The 18,706-nt window shown below is 36.3% G+C and overlaps 1 protein-coding gene across 1 annotated transcript in view; it reads right to left on the bottom strand.

The window, feature by feature from the left end:
- The window catches only part of KCNJ6 (potassium inwardly rectifying channel subfamily J member 6), a 190,686-nt gene that overhangs the window by 85,155 nt on the left and 86,825 nt on the right, over positions 1-18,706 (bottom strand). Inside the window, exon 2 of the mRNA XM_036747749.1 lies at positions 12,122-13,042. Coding sequence (XP_036603644.1) covers positions 12,122-13,042 — 921 coding nt within the window. The remainder of the gene's footprint in view (positions 1-12,121; positions 13,043-18,706) is intronic.

The following is an 18,706-nucleotide window of genomic DNA, read 5'->3' as shown; positions in this document are numbered from 1 at the left end:
AATTCTTCTTTTGAAGCTCTTTCAGGCACCAAATCTTTATAGAGAACATACACCACAAGGTCCAATCTCCTTTCACAGAATATCTCTCTTCAGTCATATGAGCATTCATCAGTAGAAGGCTCTTCCACCGCCAAAGTAACATTTCCCTCTCCCTCTTCCCCCTTTTTTCAATCCTTCCTCTATCCTACTCACCCAATCCCCTGTAGACTTTTCTTTTTCTGAGAGATCACAGGGATCATCTTCCCCTCATTGCTTGCTTTACTTGACCCAGGTACATCACATACTCTCTTTAAATTTTTTCTTCCTTTACCATCTTCTGTGCAACCTTCCATTTTATAATTTAGTCCCACAAAAACATGATATACCTGTAGGCAGGATGTCTCAAGATTATGAATGTAATAATGCCCCAGAATCTTTTCTTCACTATTATCTTCACTTGACATCTTAATCTCTGTTTCCTTGTATACATTTAGAAAGAAATCTCTTCTTATTCTCCCTGGTGTCACAATATTGTTGTCCATGGCTACTCCATTCATTCATCCCTCTTGCATTTCTGTTGTCTGAGGTGTTGAAGAAACAAAAAATCTCTCAAATTCTGGTTTTCTTTCAAAAATTATTTGAAATTCTTTGTTATTTAATGTCCATTTTCTTTCCATTCATGATTAAGCTCAGATTTACAGAGTAGGTCATCCTGGGCTGCATCCTGAGCTCTGTTGCTCTTCTAAATACATTAATCTATTCTTTCTGGCATTTTCTGTGGGGGTGCAGAATAGTCTTGTGTTATTTGAATTTTCTTTCCTTTATCTTTGAAGGACTTTATCCTGATTGCTTGTAGAATTGTTAATTTTTCCCCAAATTTGTTTACTTTATTTTTAATTTACAGAATAAAACAAGCAAATTTAACCACTATATATCTTAGAGTTTATAGCCATAGGTTTGTTCCAGAGGTGATCTTTCAAACAAAAGGATGTTGTGGGATCAAATTGCTGGAGAAACTAAAGCTAAATGGCATCTTCTAAATGAGACTACAAAAGAATATACACATTTCTTAGAACCTTGTGAAACTTTTAAGAAATTGACCATATCTAGGGCACAGAGATATTGCAAACAAATGAAAAAAGGCAGAATTAGGAAATACATTCTTTACAGAATATAATACAATAAAGTCATTGGCTCAGAGATCACAAATAAAAGACAGATACAAATAGAGAATTAACAATAAAATTCCAAATAATGGGGGGGGCACAGAACAAGTCATAGGAACAATTGATAATTATGTGAAAGAAAATGATAATGATAGAACTATATACCAAAATTTCTGGGATGCAGCTAAAGTAGTTTTCAGGGGGAAAATAATATCTTTATAAACATGAACTAACAAAGTAGAAAAAGACAGGATTAATAAAAAGTGTATGCATTTTAAAAAATTTGAAAGCTAACAAGTAAACAAATCGAGTATAAGCACGAAAGAGGAAATATTAAAAGTTAGAGGAGAAATAAATTGTTCGGAAACAAAAAAACTCCATATAAATGACAAATAAAATTAAAAGCTGTTTCTTTGAAAACAACCATTAGCTAATTGATTAAAATGAGGTAGGCAAAAAAATAAGGTTAACAAAATATCAAATCAGCAAAGTAAAATAATAACAAAATGAGAAGAAATAAAAATAATAATCTGAACATATTATACAGTTATATCCTAACATAAAATATGTGTTATATTCAACATAACATACTATGTATATGTGTGAGAAAACAAAAGAAACAGAGGAATGCCTTCAAAAATATAAAATATTCAAACTATCAGAAAATAAATAAAGATTTTAAATAGAACAGTCATAGAAAAGGAAATTGAACTATCTGTAAAGTAACTACCAAAGAAGTTCTTGAACTTCCTGGTCTTGATAGATTCACAGGAGAATTCTATCAAATTTTTAAAGAACAATTAATACTCATGATTCATAAATTATTTTTAAAAATTGGGAAAGAAAACACTCTACCAGAAACCTTTTGTGATACATACATAGTTCTAATACCTAAACCAAGGAAGGGCAAAACACAGAAAGAAAAGTACAGGTCAATATCATTAATAAATATTGACTCAAAAATTTTAATTGAAATTCTGTTAAACAAACTACATTGATTTAATTGGGAATTATACCAGAGATTGAAAGATGCAATACTAGGAAAACAATCAGCAAAATTAAATATTAAAAACCCAAAACATCCAAAACATGTGTTTCTCTCATTAGATACGGAAAAACCTTTGGCAAAGTATAATACTCAATTATGCTAAAAATCCCTAAAACATACAGGCATGGAGGAATATTTTTTCAATATCAAAAGAAGTATCCAAAACCCAAAGGAAGCATCACATATAAGGGGGATATACAAGACCCTTTTCCAATAAATAAGAAATGGAAGCAAGGATGACCACTCTCTCCAGTATAAGTCGACATAGTTCTGGAAATGCTAGCAATATCAATAAGAAAAGAGAAAGAAATTTAACGGATAAAGATAGGTAAAGAGGAGTTAAAAGATGGCATACGTGGAAGATCCTGGGAACTAGCAAAGACAATTAATAGCTTCAACTAAATCACAAGCTACAAAATAAACCCTAGAAAATCAACTTCATTTCTATGTAATAATAACAAAACCCAAGAAGAAAAAATAGAAAAGGAAATACCATTCCCAATAACTGCAAAATGCATAAAATATCTTGATGACCTCTAAGGTCTCCTGCAGCTCTAAATCTATGATGCTATAATCCTATTACTTTGCGGGTGAAGAAATTGTATAAGGTTATGTGAGCATCCTATGGCTATAGAACAAGCTAATGGTGAAGACAGTATCAGAACCCATTATTCTTTCCACAATGATTTTTATTGATTCACAAATGTTTTGGAAGTATTCATTCATTCATTCAGATCCATTTTTGTGATTAGCACATACGCCCACCAACTACCAGAATTATTAATCTTATGTTGGTTAATTCTATTTTTATGCAAACAACTGGACCAGGGGCTCATTCCATTGATGTTTTGACCTCCCAGTGGCTAATTTGTGGTTTTACGGGATCTAAAAATGAATGCCACACATAACATGTACTCCTCACCTTCTTCAAATGCATCCATGTAAAATTTCAGAGGTTCCCAAAGTGGGCAATACTGGCCCCCTCAGGACTGCTAGACTGATCCAGAGGGGTGATAGTAGGCTTGGGTACAATTGGGGGGCATTGAATAAAAATAAAGGGGTGGTGGAAGCATAAGGAAAGAAGAGAAGATAAGAAAATTTTGAAAAACCATTTGTACATTTCATCTATTGTGTAACAGAGTTAAAGTTGTAGTGATTACATCATTTTTCAAATAAACACACAAAATTCAATTTACAACTGATCAGTGGTCAAGTCCCTTGACAGGTCTTAACAAGCAAGTGTTTCCAGGAGAGTGTGTTGCTCATTGTTAGGAAGTCTAGCACGCATTGGCAGGAATATGCGTGTGTAATGACTTGTTTACAATACGACACTATATGGTTATGTGATGCAATATTGCATCATCAATATCTCAATGCAGGAAACCCCACAAATTTACAATAAATTATTAAACTTATGAGTAATTAAAAATATTTTGTACTTTTTTTTTTGAAGTGACACAAATTAAAAAAACTGATAAAGGGTTAAAGAAAGATTTCTAGGGGAGTTGCTGAATAATTTTTTTAAAAGGGGCAGTAGGCCAAATAAATTTGGGAACCTCTGATGGACATGGACAAAGGGGAAGGAAGGCAAAGTGAGTGTGGGCAACTGGTTTTCTCATAGTATAGCGCTTAACAGAACTTCTGAATGAAACACATTGGAGGGCCAAGTCAAAACTTCAACCTTTTCTTTGAAGACACATCTGTTTTTCTTGCTAAAGCCTTTGATACCAGCTGCATAGAAGACTGCTGAATATATAGCTTCCTCTGAATAGTGTAGTCCCAAGAAACAACAACTTGCAAAGAAATTATTGTGATAGTATAACCAAATACTCAGTCTCACTGGATGTTATCTGTGCTCATTCCTAATATTGTTTTGCCTAAAAGAGTTTTTCACTTGGTGTATGTAAAAGCAATTAGTGACAATGGAAAGAATGGGACATTTAAAGCCATTGCCAGGGGCAGTTGGGTGACACAGTGAATAGAGGGCAGACCCTGGAGTCAGGAGGGCTTGAATTCAAATCTGGTCTCAGACACTTACTAGCTGTGTGATCCTGGGCAAGTCACTTAACCCTGATTGTCTCTCCTCTCCCCCCCCCCCCCCGTCCCCGCCTCCCAAAAGCCATTGCCATCTGTGAATTTTGAGAAATTTCTTTTCTCTAGAACTGAATAAGCCCAAGTCCAACTTTTCCACATCTAGTAATTCACGCCAAGGGTTTGTGAATATAGTTGAGATGGGAAAAGAAGGGAAGGAAATAGACATTTATATAGTACCTCCTATGTAACAGGAACTGTGCTTAGTAGTTTACAAATATTTCATTTGATCATATTTGATCAAATATTTTATTCTATGCCTCACAGAAGAATATATTGAATTGTTGATCTCTTTGGAATGTCTCACCTCTAAGAACATTAGCCCTGATATCATTAGAAAGACATATTTCACCCTAGAGAAAAATTCTCATTTATAAAGTATATACTTATTACATATCCATTTAATTCCCTAGATTGGGCTCTATTCATGCAATTAGTGATTTCAGACCAGTATTGGTAATTGGGTGGGTGGTGGTGGTGGGGTGGTATGTGTGCATGGGGCAGAAATTTCTAGTGTTTAGAAGTGAGTTCAGAAATGACAGGGGTAGCAAGATTTGCCATCCTTTTCTCTTCTGCTTCTAAGAAGGAGAATTTTTAAATTTCTGATGTCTAAGGAACTGATTTGAATATACAAGTAACACACCCATTCTTAACTTCATAAGTGTTTGAAGGACAGACAGTATTCTAAGGAAGAAATTCTATCTATCAATAGCCTTCAAAAATGCTCCAAATCTCTAATAATTACAGAAATACAATTTCAAACAATTTTAAGATTCTCTCCTCAGACTCATCAGATCGGCAAAGATGACCAAAAAAGGCCACAAAAAAGATTATGGTTGTTAGGGGGACTGATTGGAAGAGAGTTCTGAATTGGTCTAAACACTTTGGAAAGCAATTTGGAACTATAATCCCAAAGTTACTAAACAGTATGAGATCAAAGAGAGGTAAAGTACCCATATGTTCAAGAGTGTTTGTGGAAGTTTTTTTGTTAAATGAAAGAAGTAAAAACTAAGGTTATGCTCATCAATTATGGAATGACTGAACCAAGTTATGGTATACGAATACACAGAAATTGCACTAAAAGAAGTTTACAAAGTCAGAGAAGAAGGCACAAGGTGAGAGAAATCTGGGTAGACTTGCATGAACTAAAACCGAGCAAAGTGAATAGAACCAAGAGAACAGGTTATATGATAATAAACACATTGTAAAGAAAAACAATATTGAAAGTAAATCACAGTTCCAGAGGACATCAATCATAAAACATTCTATCCTCCTCATGATAAAGAAATGATATATATTTAACATGTTGAATAAGATATAAGTTTTGGAAGAGGTCCCATGTGAGATTTTGTTATTTTTCTTCTTTTTTCCCAATGGGGACGGGAGTTAAAGACGGAAAATAATTGAGAAAAAAAGTTAAATTTTTTAAAAGGCTAGACACAATTCCAGAGGACTGATAAGTGAAGCATGCTATGTGCCTCCTGACACAGATGATAGAATGAAGGTGGATGGACAATGGATGAAGATGGAAGGAGATCGATTTTCTGACATGGCCAACATAGGGATTTATTTGTTAAAAGGACTTTGTTTTTCTTATTTTTTTCCCCTTTAGGTGAGGGAGATTGTGAAAGAGAGGGAGAATAGCAATAGGGTTGTCATAAATATGAAAATTAAAAGAAAAGAAAGTCTTCGAAGCGTTTAAAAATACATAGAGAACTGGAGGACAGACAAGGATAGTTTTGAAAGTTACTATCTAATTTATTCAATACTTAGTAGGAAAAAGAAGCTATACCTAATAAAGATTTTCGTACATGGGAATGCTCATTTGGTTTAAATTCAGAATTTAAAAAAAATAAAAAGGAGAATTTATATTGTGTCTAAAACATAGAAGGTACTATGTGACCAGTTTAATCTGTATGTCTGAGATTTAGTAATTACCACTAGGGGGAACTAAAGTCATTGCACTGCTAAATAGGAAGTTTCTTCAAATGTGCTCCAGCATGTTAAAGATTCCTGTGCTTTCCTGTTTTAGTGACTTCCTTTTGGGTAACCTAAACCTGAAGCCTTTTCTTACATTTGCCATTTTCATCTCTTAAAACAACTACAACTGCCATTGTCCATCCTCAAGTTCACCTCCCATCTTCTCGGCTGAGGACCTTGGCTTATAACTTCACTGAAAAAATTGTGGCCACTCACTGAGAGTTCCCTCTTGTCTCTTCCTTAAGTCATTCAGATGTCTCCTCCCACAGTCTCCTCCTTCAATACCATTTCTTTTGAAAAAAGTGGCCCTTCTTGTCAAGGCAAACTTCTAATGCACCCTCTATCCCATCCCTTACTGTCTTCTTAAGAAGGTTGCCTATCATCCCCAATCTTTTTCTACTTACTGGCTGCTTCCCTGTTACCAACAAACACATTTATATTGTCCCCCTCCTAAAAAAAAACCCTCATTTTTTCTGACCATCCCTGCTATACACCCTCTACACCTTGCCTCCCTTTTGTGGCTAACTTCCTTTAAAAGCCTATCTATAATTGGTGCCTCCACTTCCTCTCATTCTTTTCTGAACCCTCTGTAGTCTAGCTTCTGACCTTATCATACAATTGAAATTACTTTCTCTAAAATTACCAGTCTCTTAATTGCTCATCTTTTCTCAGCCTTTTCTTAATCCTTATCCTTCTTGACCTCTCTGCAGCATTTGACACTGTCAATCACTCTCCTGGATAGTCTCTCCTCTCTCTAGCTTCTTATGACACCAGTCTCTCCCGGTTTTCCTCTTCCCTGATTTTCTTTATAACAGCTCAAATCCCATTCTTCAAGAGGCCTTTCCCTCCTCTACACATCCTGTCCATTCCTGTCCTTTGAGACAGGAACTCATGGGAGGTAACTCCAATTTTACCCTGCATATATCTTGTAAGAACAGGGTTATTTGCATGTTTTTGTCCCATTAGAATATAAGCTCCTTGAGGGCAGAGATTGATTTTGCCTTTCTCTATATCCTTATCACTTAGCAATTTCCAAACTTAGCTTAGACTGGCACATAATGAGTATTTAAAAAAATGATAAAGATGATGACGAACTATGACCTTCATGATGGTATGTGATCTTGCATGTTGATCTGTACTTGAAATTTCCGTGTTCCAGACTGTGTGTAAATTTCTTCAAGTTCAGTGCTACTTCAGTGCCTTTGTTCTACTGTTTTTTTCCTTGGAACATCATTTAATTTCATTCAGTCATTGATTCACCAAAAATTAAAGCACCTACCTCATGCAAAATTTATCTTGTCCAGTGCGCGTTCATCTTTCAAAGTCCAGATCAAATATCATATCACCTTCACTCTATTTCCCTACATCAGGGGTTCTTAACCTGGGGTCCATGGAAATGAGTCCATGGAGAGATTTCAGAAGGTCCATAGTTTCAGATGAAAAACATTACATCTTTATTTCATTATAATGTTTCCTTTATAATATTGTGTATTTTATTTTATGCATTTAAAAACATTATTCTGGGAAGGGTTCAATAAGCTTCACCAGAATTCCAGAACAGTCCATGATACAGAAGAAGTTAGGAACTCCTGACCTACATGGAAATGATTTTCCTCTCTTCTGTATAACACATTGTACCTCTCTTACTGAACTTCAACATTTTGCATAATACTGTAACTATTCGTATAAGGCATAAGGTAGATAGTTAGTGCAATGTATAGGACATTGGATCTGGAGTAGAAAGATATGAGTTCAAATCTGACTTCAGATACTTACTGGCTGTGTGACCCTGGGCAAGTAAGTTAACCATGGGGCTGCCTCAATTTTCTCCTCTGTAAGATGGGGATAATAATATTACCTATCTCCTGGGGTTGTTAGGATAAATTAATCTTTTTAGAGTTTTGCAAGCCTTGAAATGCTGTATAAATGCTAGATACTAAAAACACCTTTCATTAGACTGTAATCTCCATGTAGCCAGTGCCTTTGAGTTATATTTCTTTGTATACATGTTCAGATGTGCCTAGCACTATGCTGTGCACTTAGTATTTCCTTAGAAGATTCATTAAACTGAATTATAAAGAGGTTTTTCTTTCTAAAGTGATTTCTAGCCTGAGGCAAGAAAGGTAGAGTGCTCAAGTTCTTTAGCTCTTTTGAGTCTAATAGTTGTCCAACATTGTGGTTTATACATACCGTACAATCCTTGAGTATTTAAAGACCACTTAATTTTTCATCTTATTTCATTCTTTCTATGAATCTTTGATTTCATCAATGCTCCATTTCCAATGCAGGTTATGATACCTTGTGTTTTATTATTACATGTGATTTTTGTTTATATTGTCCCATAAATACTCCAGCTTCTTGTACTGCCTTTGTTGATAGACATGCGATAAAAACTTCAATTGGGAGCAGCGAGGTGGCGCAGTTCAAGACACTTACTATGTGACCTTAGATAAGTCATTTACCAGGTTTGCCTCAGTTTCCTCATCTGTAAAATGAACTGGAGTAGGAAATGGCAAACCACTCCAGTATCTTTGCCAAGAACCTCCTCCCCCCACCAAGGACCTTGATATGAACATAACAATAATCACAGCAATAACAATAAGGAATATATTTATATATTACTTTAAGATTTACAAAACTCTTTTCTCCAAACATCCTGTGAAAAATTGTGGTGCAATGGAAAAGGTATTCAACTTGAATTCATAGGACCTGAGCTCAGTGCCCATTCTGCGACTTACTACCTGTGTGACCTTGGGCAATCTTTTGGCCCAAATTTTCTCATTCGCGAAATGAGGGTGTTGGACTCCAAAACACCTAAAGTCTAAGTACTGTAGATCAATTACCTAACATTCTTCAGTTCCACGCAACAACCAGTCACATGATATATTCTTGTCCCAAGATAGTGCAATGTTGTTTTCAAACTTTTCCAGTGACAAATTGAATTATGGACATTATTTTGGTATGATGCGCACTAACTTTGAAAGCTTACAACCAGTAAAGGAGAGGTTTTTTTTTTTTAAGTTAAAGCTGATGTTTGGAACAGGGAAGAATAATTAAGAAATTAAAAAATAGTGAATTCTGTTTATACTTCTTCAAGAGAGGATGCCCCAGAGAAAGGAGAGCAAAATATGATGGGCTATAACAGAGAGACATAGAAATAGAAAAGAGAAAACCTTCTGATGAACAATAGATCTTTTGAAACCCTAAAGAAGGTTAGGAGCTTTAATGCATGTGAAGAAGCCAGCTAAACAATGAAATTGCCTCCAGGGGCATAGGCTACATTCATACTATTGTTTCTAGTCACTTACCTATATGTTTCCAAAATGGGTTATCTGAGAATAATTGTTCAGTTGGGGAGGCAAGACATTTTCTATCTTCTGCCTAGAGGTGAAAAATAACCTCAAAATTGAGGCTATCAGGAAGTCAAAAGGTAGGAGAGGTCCTAAATTAAAGTTACTTAGAGCCTTTGCTCTAGATGAAAGAGAGCAGGCACTCCAGCTGAAAAAAGCACGCAAACACTCAAAACTTTCCCAGTCTAACTTGGCTACAGCTGACCAGCAGCACAGCAACCTTTCTGGCTCCAAACAGGAGCCACTATCTACTGGCAGTGTGTCCTACCCAGTCAAGACCAGCAGCAGCAGGGTCTGGTAGAGAATCAGCAGAGTAACCTGCCCCATCCAGCCAAGAATTGGATTGCCCCATCCTTCAAGGACACTGCACCCTAGTATAGCTGAGTTGCTCCTTGTATGGAAATTCCATCCCCTGAGAAGAGCCTAGCTGAATTCTAGAGCAACTCTTATTTCATCTACAGGGTGCTTGGAAGGGAAAGGAATGGTAACAAGAGCCCTCAAGAGGGAAAGGAAAATTAAGGCCCTGAAGTTCCAGACTTTTGAGATACCCTGGCCGCATGTGTTATATGCATGCCTCGTTAACATTGTACTTTAAATTTATGATATTTCTTAACCCCTTCCATCAGAACAGGTGTATTTGTAGGAGAGTGCACCTCTAATGCTGGGGGAAATGTTTTGGAATTGCTCTTCTTTATATGCCATTTGAGTAACACCTTTGTTAAAGAACTGGATTTATTGGCTAATTGTTAAGGGGAAACATTTCTGTGAGGACTGTGGAAGAAATGAATAAAACCTGTGTGCTGTTATTGTTTTTTTTTTGGTGGGGAGGAAACATCTCCCCTGGAAAAAAAGTAACCTTAGAAGTCAAAGAAATAGAGACATACCCTTAGTTTGTACTTCATTCTGTCTTGAAGGAGGCCTCCACTATCTCAGAGACCTCTAGCCCCACCAGCATATTCTGATAGGATTAACTGCAGAGAAAACATCTACTTGAACAAAACTGATCTTTGGCAACTCCTGAGAACCAGAAGGTTAAGACATTGTCTCCAAAATTACCCGACATCCTGGCCTTATTATTTAATCTCCTAAGTAAGGAAAGTGGTTGAGCAGCCTCCCCTGACAGACTCCTTTTGCCACCAGTAATTTTACCCTAAGACTATGTAAAATCCTTTATGTGACTATTTTCTTGGCTCTCGTTATCCACCAGGCAACTCCCAATCAGTTTATCCTAATGAAACCTTTTCTTCTAGCCTTTCCTCTTTATTTCTTGATCTCCAGGGGGATCAAGGTGGAAGGAATTACTCTCTGAGAGTCTCTTAGGACCTCTAGGTTGAGAAATTTCCTAATAGGGTACATGAGCTACTTTTAGAATGAGAGCCCCTGCATGCTCAGCCCCTGCACACTCAACCCCTAGAAAGTAGAAAGTAGAAAGTAGCAGTCAGTCCCCTGATGACCTGATCTACCAATGCTAGAGTGAGTTGATTCATTGAGTCCCAATGGAGACATTATATTCCTACTGTGGACAATCATGTTGGCTCAGTAAAGATTGTGTGCCTTTATTATGGGTGCCAATATGGATAAATATTGACTGAACCCTCTTGGGAAGCATGAGATGTGTAGAATTCATAATTCCATAATTTGCTTACTCCTTTATTTGAAGCTTTAGTGAAAGCTTTCTTAAAACAGATAATATAAATAGAAGTATAAACAGGGTTCAAGACTGAATCTGATTATTAAAGAGTATGTTATGTATGAGCAGTATTCATACTTAAAAATTCAAATACATTTCGCTTACTTATGCACTTACAGCTTTAATGAAAGCTTACTTAAGATAGATTATATCAATAGAAATATAAATAAAATTATCATCATTTAATTTTATGATTTTTCTTTCTTGCCAAGGACATTAGCTAATGTTCAGTTTTATATATGCGTTCCTATTCAATGATGTTTCTTGAGAGTTCAGTGGGCAAGTTTTGGAGGGATACAGTAGGCTACACTTATTCCTCCATTCCCTCTGAGTAGATTGAGACAGCATATATCATGCTAAGGGAACTGTAAATATCTTTCAAAGAAAATTTAAGATTGAATTTGGCAAAGTAATTTATCTGTCTTCCTTTAAAAGGTCTAACGTCTTTCTAGGTTAATACTAAGTGAACCAGAAACAGTTTCTAGAAAATATCTGAGAGCAGAATTTTTTGATATTTTCAAAATGACAGATCCACTTTTCATAAAGGGATATGTTGAAATAATTTCAACTTCAAAATACACTTGTACTATTTCTTTTAAAGCAATGATTGCATATATCCTCTGGTAGGTAAATGTTAGGTCTTGGGACTGTTTCTTTAAGAAAAGTATTGTGAAGATTAGAAAAAAAAGATTAGTGTTACAGTTCAGATTTCTATGCCCAGTTTGCACTTAAATCATTAGGAACTAATCATGTTTGCCCATCTTAGAGAATGAACACAGATACCACAAAAACCCCAAAATGTAAAGAACCTTCTTACCTGTTGCCTCCACCATTCCTTCTAGGATCACAACAATTTCTAGTTCCTCTTTGGGCAGCTGGGCTTTGGAGATCTCCCAAAAAGGACTCTGTTGATTAATTTCATGGCTAATGATCAACGGTGACACGAGAAACAGGCGATCATCCCCTGTGTAATACCCCACATTGATATCTGTCTGGTTCAGTGGTATGAACTCTCCTTCTGTGGTCTGTTTAGATTTGATCAACTTGGCTCTAATTGAGGCCTCAACGATGTGGGAATTCCTAAGGTCCCCCACCCGGAACATCAGGCATAGCTTCCCATCCCGCATGGAGATTACTGCATGGGTAGAAAATACCAGGGTCTCTGCCCTCTTCTTAGGCTGCGATATTTTTACAAACATGCAGCCTACCATGAATGCATTGACTATAGACCCCAACACAGACTGGACTAAAAGGAGGATAATTCCTTCAGGACACTTGTCTGTGATGACTCGGTAGCCATAACCAATGGTGGTTTCTGTCTCTATTGAGAATAAAAAAGCTGAGACAAACCCATTGAGGTTAGTGACACATGGAGTCCATGTGGGGTCCTCTATATGGTCCATATCTCCTCGGATATAAGCTATAAGCCACCAGATCATGCCGAAGAAGAGCCATGTCACTGTGTAAACCATAACAAAGATCAACAGGTTGAACCTCCATTTCAGATCAACTAAGGTTGTGAAGATATCAGTCAGGTAACGGTAGGTCTCCCTCACATTGCCGTGGTGAACATTGCACTTTCCATCTTTCCTCACGTACCTCTGGATTTTTCTTTTAGCTCGGTCTCTGCTGATGTGTTTTGGTAGATCATCTCTGGCTTGCTTAGGCAATTTTGGCTGGTGAATGGTTACTGGGCTTTCTACATCCTGTTCCATTGAGTCTCCCTCTAGGACATTAGCTGGGATTTGGAGAGAAGAAAAGAAAAACTGCTGGTTGGTTGCTTTTGGATGTCGAATAAATTTTGCAGTGATCTCAAATGCTATTTACATAATTACTGATGTAGAACAATGTTGTATCCATAAATTAAGTTCCCTGGAGTGGTTTAAATTTAGATTGTTTACCCCAGGGATTTAGGTGGTTCGAGATTAGGATTAAGTTTTAGTTTTCTTTTTAAGTTTTCCCCTGGGGTGGTGAAGGAAGATGGGTTCCAGTAGTAGCAAGATATAGGTGGATCCCCCTTTGAATAGACTTTTGGTAGCATGAGACCAGGCGATCCTTCTGATAATTACAGGAATGACTAAACAGCATGCTTTTGAGTTATGTGGCATCTGACATAAAACTGCAATAGATTCAAGTGGTAATTTGTTTTGTCTCCTCTCCCCCAATTTGACCTGAATTCATTATTGCAAACTGAAAAAAAATATAAGGCTGGACATTTTAAAATCTTATTCTGATCAGATAAACTTGGTTTTGCTGGGCAGCTTTAAGTGACAATTTTGGCCCACCTCACCCTAAAGGAGTTTCTTCTTTGTGTCCTGCTCTTCTTACTTCTCTTCTGTTACCTTGAAAGATTTGTAAGGGGAAAGTGTAGTCCACCAGAAAAACTGTTAAAAGCTGCAGCCAAAAAGTTTAGTAATCTGGAAAGATGAACGAAGTTTCATACTTGAAGCAATTATTTCAGTAGGCAGGACTAACTTCCACTTCAGGCTTGCAGTGGGAGATGAGGTTAAAAAGATTGCTAAAACATTTAGTAGATTCATGAGAATTGGAAATTAATTATAAGGAGTTTGGAGATTAATCATATTTAAGTTGTAGGGGAGAACTTCAGGGACTTGGGGTTACTTCCTGGAACTAATCTCCTTCTGAAATACTTTAGTGAGTTTTGGGGATAAGAATTAAATCCTGTAAAAGTTTTAGGGTGAATAGCCCTTAGATCATCCCCCCCCCCCAACTACTGTTTTAGTGTAATGAAGGAAGGCAGCTACTTTGACAGTACTCCTAGAGTGAAGAAAAAAATATACAGGTACGTGGTTTGTATTTTATAATTGCCTCTTGTTAATCGTTCCTTGACCACGAAAAGAGAAAAGACTTTAAATTAGGGACCCTCTGAGCCCCTCCCACCCCAGCTCAGAGCCTCTCCCCTTCTGACCCTGTTAACGCCCCTCATCTCAGATCTGGTCCCCAAATAAAGGTTTTGAACAATAACAAAAATGCTGGAAAATGCAAGGAAACCTTAGTTACGTTCTGGTCTCAGACAATTTATTAGCTGTGTGATCTTAAGCAGAGATCTTATCTCTGTTTACCTGAGTTTCCTGATCTGTAAGGAGAAAAATAATAATGGGTAGCAGGGTTGTTGTGAGGATCAAGATGATATAATGATTGTGAAGTGCTTAGCACAGTGACTTGCATATGGTAAGCACTATTTCAATGTTGACAACTGTTATTATTTCTTTAATTGAATGTAATTGTATACTGTGTTTTAGATGTGATTAGTAGAAAATATCAAAGGTAATAAGATTAATGATTTCTATGTAGGATAATTTGGAAATGAATTCTGCTGAATTGATGTCATCTGACTGGTGATAAGTTTTGCTTCAGTTTTTAAGTACATGATATTATGTATGTTATTATTACTGTATTATAATTACTGTATTTCTAAATTTTCTTATACTGTGAAATTTCAGAGACCATGATATTAGAAACGCTGTTAGACAAGTAATTTATTTTTTTAATTGGGATGCTGTTAGATTATGAATTGAGCTTTTAAAAGAATGTGATAAAAAGATATTTGAAAACTGTTAAATATTTAATGGAGTATATTTTGTTTTAAACATTATCATCATCATCATGAATTTATTATAATAGAAACTGAGATTTCATTTGAAAAAAATTTGGCTATCACATAAAGATTATGAATATATATAGGGTGGTTCAAAGATATAGGTTTAATACATTAATACGAATCAACTATCAGGTATTCATTGTACATTTGTAACCTCAGAATGTGGTTAGTTTTAATTTATAAGTAAAGGATAAATGAAATTTAATTGTTAGGCAAACATGGGATTAATAATATTCATGCCCTAAGTAGTGATTAGTGAAGTTTTGCTATGTGAGATAAAAACTCTTGGGACTATAATTTACTATTATTTGGAGTTTTGATTATAGGGATGGTTGTCTGAATTGTGATGAAGTCAATAGTAGAAAATGACATCAGGCATTTGCAGTCTGAGAACAGTGTGTAAAGTGTTGTAGCTAGAGTCAGAAAGACTCATCTTCCTGAGTTCAAATCTGGCCTCAAACTAACTGTGTGGCCCCAGGCAAGTCATGTAACCAGGTTTGCCTCAGTTTCCTCATCTGTAAAATGAGCTGGAGAAGGATATGGGAAACCATTCCAGTATCTTTGCTGAGAAAGTCCCAAATGGGGTCACAGAGAGTGAGACATGACTGAAACAACTTAACAACAACAACAACAACAACATCATATTGTTTTAGTCTTTTATTTCATAGTATTTGTATTTATATTTAAGTTTTCTTTGTTACTTTGGAGACATTTAAACTTCCCTTCTCAAAATTAGCCTGTTGTGAGTCCTCTAAATACTTTGATCTGTAGCCTGACTGATGTAATTCTGACCGTGAATATATGAAAAAAGAAACCTTAAAAATTTGGCTTATAGATCAGTCTTCAGTGACTGGAGTGGGCTGCCCATGCCCTGATGAATCAAAAAATGGGAAATTGAGGGAATTTAGGGGATTGGAGCAGCAAGTAGTGGAAATTGAGTGAACCACACCAACTCCATCTTGACACTCAGTTCTAGATCTAGCTCAATTTCCTTCCTATTCAATTATGAGTCTAGTCCAATTTCTGTCTTGTGAGAAAACTTTATTCAATTGTGGGAATTGAGAGAAAACTTTATTCTATTGTTTCAACCTAGTTCTGTATGGTTGGGTAGCTGGACTGCCTTTACCTTCTATTTAGAGACCTTTTACAAAAGATCTAGGTTATGCTCTATATTATGGACTTCTTCATACCCCATATTTTCATCCTGAAGCCTCACTGCAACCATTTAATTCCCACATTGGAAGTATTCTTCCCCCTTCAGCCTCTCCCTTTGATTAGAAGTCTCCTCCTAGAACCTTTGTTTAAGGAGGGCCAGTCATGTGCCATTCCTCTCCACGCTGCACTGAGGACTTCCTCCACCATGCTTATTTCTTTCAGCTTCCTTCTATGTGTGTCTTCTTCCATTAGAATGTAAGTTTCTTGAGGGCATGGACTGTTTTTCTTTCTATTTGTATTTGCATTCCAAATGCTTAGCACTGCGTTTGGCACATTGTAACACTTAATAAATGAAAGACCTTTACTTATGAACTGAACCCATCTATCATTTCTTATTCTGTGGGTTCATATCTGCCTATGTATCCATTACTTATATTTACCAGGGACTTGAATTTGCATGTCTGAGTAAGAATTTAAGTAGAGGGAAACACTGTTAAATGATAAGCTCCTTGAGGACAAGGACCATGTCTTCTCATTACTTTGTATCTTTCTACCTTACTTCTCTGAATACTGAGGGTATGCAATAAATACTGTTTGCTTGAAAAATTAATTGGTGGATTAAGACAACAAGAAAAGGACAGTTGGCAGTTAAGATGCAAATCTATTACTATCAGATTCCAGGGACATTTCATACTTTAAAGATAACTTTAGTACTTGATCTATGATGTTGGCATGTCCTCAACATGTACTTATCACAATCTTTCCACATTTTTGTAGATTATCTTTGTATAATAATTTTTTAAAAAGGATTATCAACTGGTGGCCAATGTTTTGTTTACAATGTCATAAATTCAGAAATGGAAGGGAGTTTAGAGGTCATCTAATCAATGCCATTCATTTTATACTTGAGCAAACTAAAGCTCAGAGAGATTAAATGATTTGCACAAGATCACATTGATAGTAAGTGACGGAGCCAAGATGGCACTCAGGTTCTTTGAGTATAAATCCAGCGTTTTCCCAACACATCATTCTTTTGATGAGGCTCTCCTATCTCAGAATGATTCTTGGGCCATAGGCATGCATTGAGAGATCTGTGCTCAAGGTCCTTCTAGATAGTACAACTGGCCAGACTTTACACTAGACTAGGAGAGCCTTTGAGAACCCAGGGTCATCTCTATGTCATAATGAGATACTGAGGTAGCACTTGTGAAATCTTTAGAAATACAGTACCTGCTGCTGACACTACTTTTCTTTTATTTTGGCTTTGCATGTATCTATAGGATACCAGACAGCTTTCCTAAAGCAGGAAAGTCTGCTAGGAAGGCTAATGAATGGCAAAAAATGCTATTGGGTATAAGGTAGAGGGGGTTCCTGGTAGGAGCAAGGGTTGAGGGAAATTGTGGCTGTCATAGGTACAGTTCAGCTCATGACTGGCACAGAACAGTGAAGAATTTTAAGTCTGAAATAACTTAGCGTCCTAGAGTGTTAGAGCTAGAAGGGACCTAGGAGATCACCTAGGCTACTCCCTCATTTTACAGCTGAGGAAACAGACACAGAGAGTTGAAATGATTTGATAATTTCATCTAATTAATAAGTATAAGAGGTAAGACTTGATCTCAGTTCTTCTGATTCCTGGTTCTTCACATGCTCTATAGTTCAGCCAAATTGGCCTTTGTACTGTTATTCACACACAACACCCTATCTTTGCTTTTACCTTGGCCATATGGATATACCCCATGCCTACAACATATTCCATTTTCATTTTAACCTTTTGGAATCTATTTCCTTTAAAACTCAATTCAAGTGCCACCTTTGATAGGAAGCCTTTGCTGATACACCTAGCAGCAACTGTCTCCTTATCCCCAATTATCTTGTATTTGTTTTCTATTTAGTATGATGGAAAGGTTCTCTTCAAGCAAGGAAGGCTTGAGTTTAAGTTCTGATTCTGACACCTGGTTGTATGATCCTGGACAAGTAATAACCTTTCAGTAACCCAGGTTGTTACTTGTTCGGTATCATAGTACCTCTCTTAGAATAGTAATTTCAAACATGCATTGGTGGAGGGAATTTCCTGTTCAATTAGTTTCCGATACCAAAAAACATTATAGGTCCAGTCACTATCCCCGTATATTGTTCATATAATTTGTATTAAGTCTTCTACCTAGTAGAAAGTAGGTTTTTGGCAGCTGGGACTATTTAATTTTGTATTTGTATCCCTAGTAGCTAGCCCAATTCCCAGCATACAGGAAGAGCTACACAAGTGCTTGTTTTTTTTTTATTGAGGACAGCTTTTCAAGATGAAGTTTCTCCTCTCTGAAATCCAATTACCAAAGGTGGGGGTATCTAGGGAAGTGGTCTATACATCAGTCCTTGACCTAAGAGTTTCCCCCTCTTTTAAATTAAAGAAAAAAGTTTTGTAGATATATTTTATTTATATTATATATTATATTTTTGTAGATATATTTATTTATATACTATTTTCATTTACAAATATATTTCTTCATATTGATCATCTTTATATAGTAATTACATTCCTGTATCACAATTAGATTAGTCATCCTCCATTTGATGGGCACCTACTTTGTTTTCAATTCTTTACTCTCACAAAAAATGTAACTGTGAATG

Source organism: Trichosurus vulpecula, chromosome 2 (assembly GCF_011100635.1).
Source record: "Trichosurus vulpecula isolate mTriVul1 chromosome 2, mTriVul1.pri, whole genome shotgun sequence".
Taxonomy (NCBI): domain Eukaryota; kingdom Metazoa; phylum Chordata; class Mammalia; order Diprotodontia; family Phalangeridae; genus Trichosurus; species Trichosurus vulpecula.
Note: the sequence above shows the minus strand (reverse complement) of the source record. Positions and strands in the feature narration are given on the sequence as shown.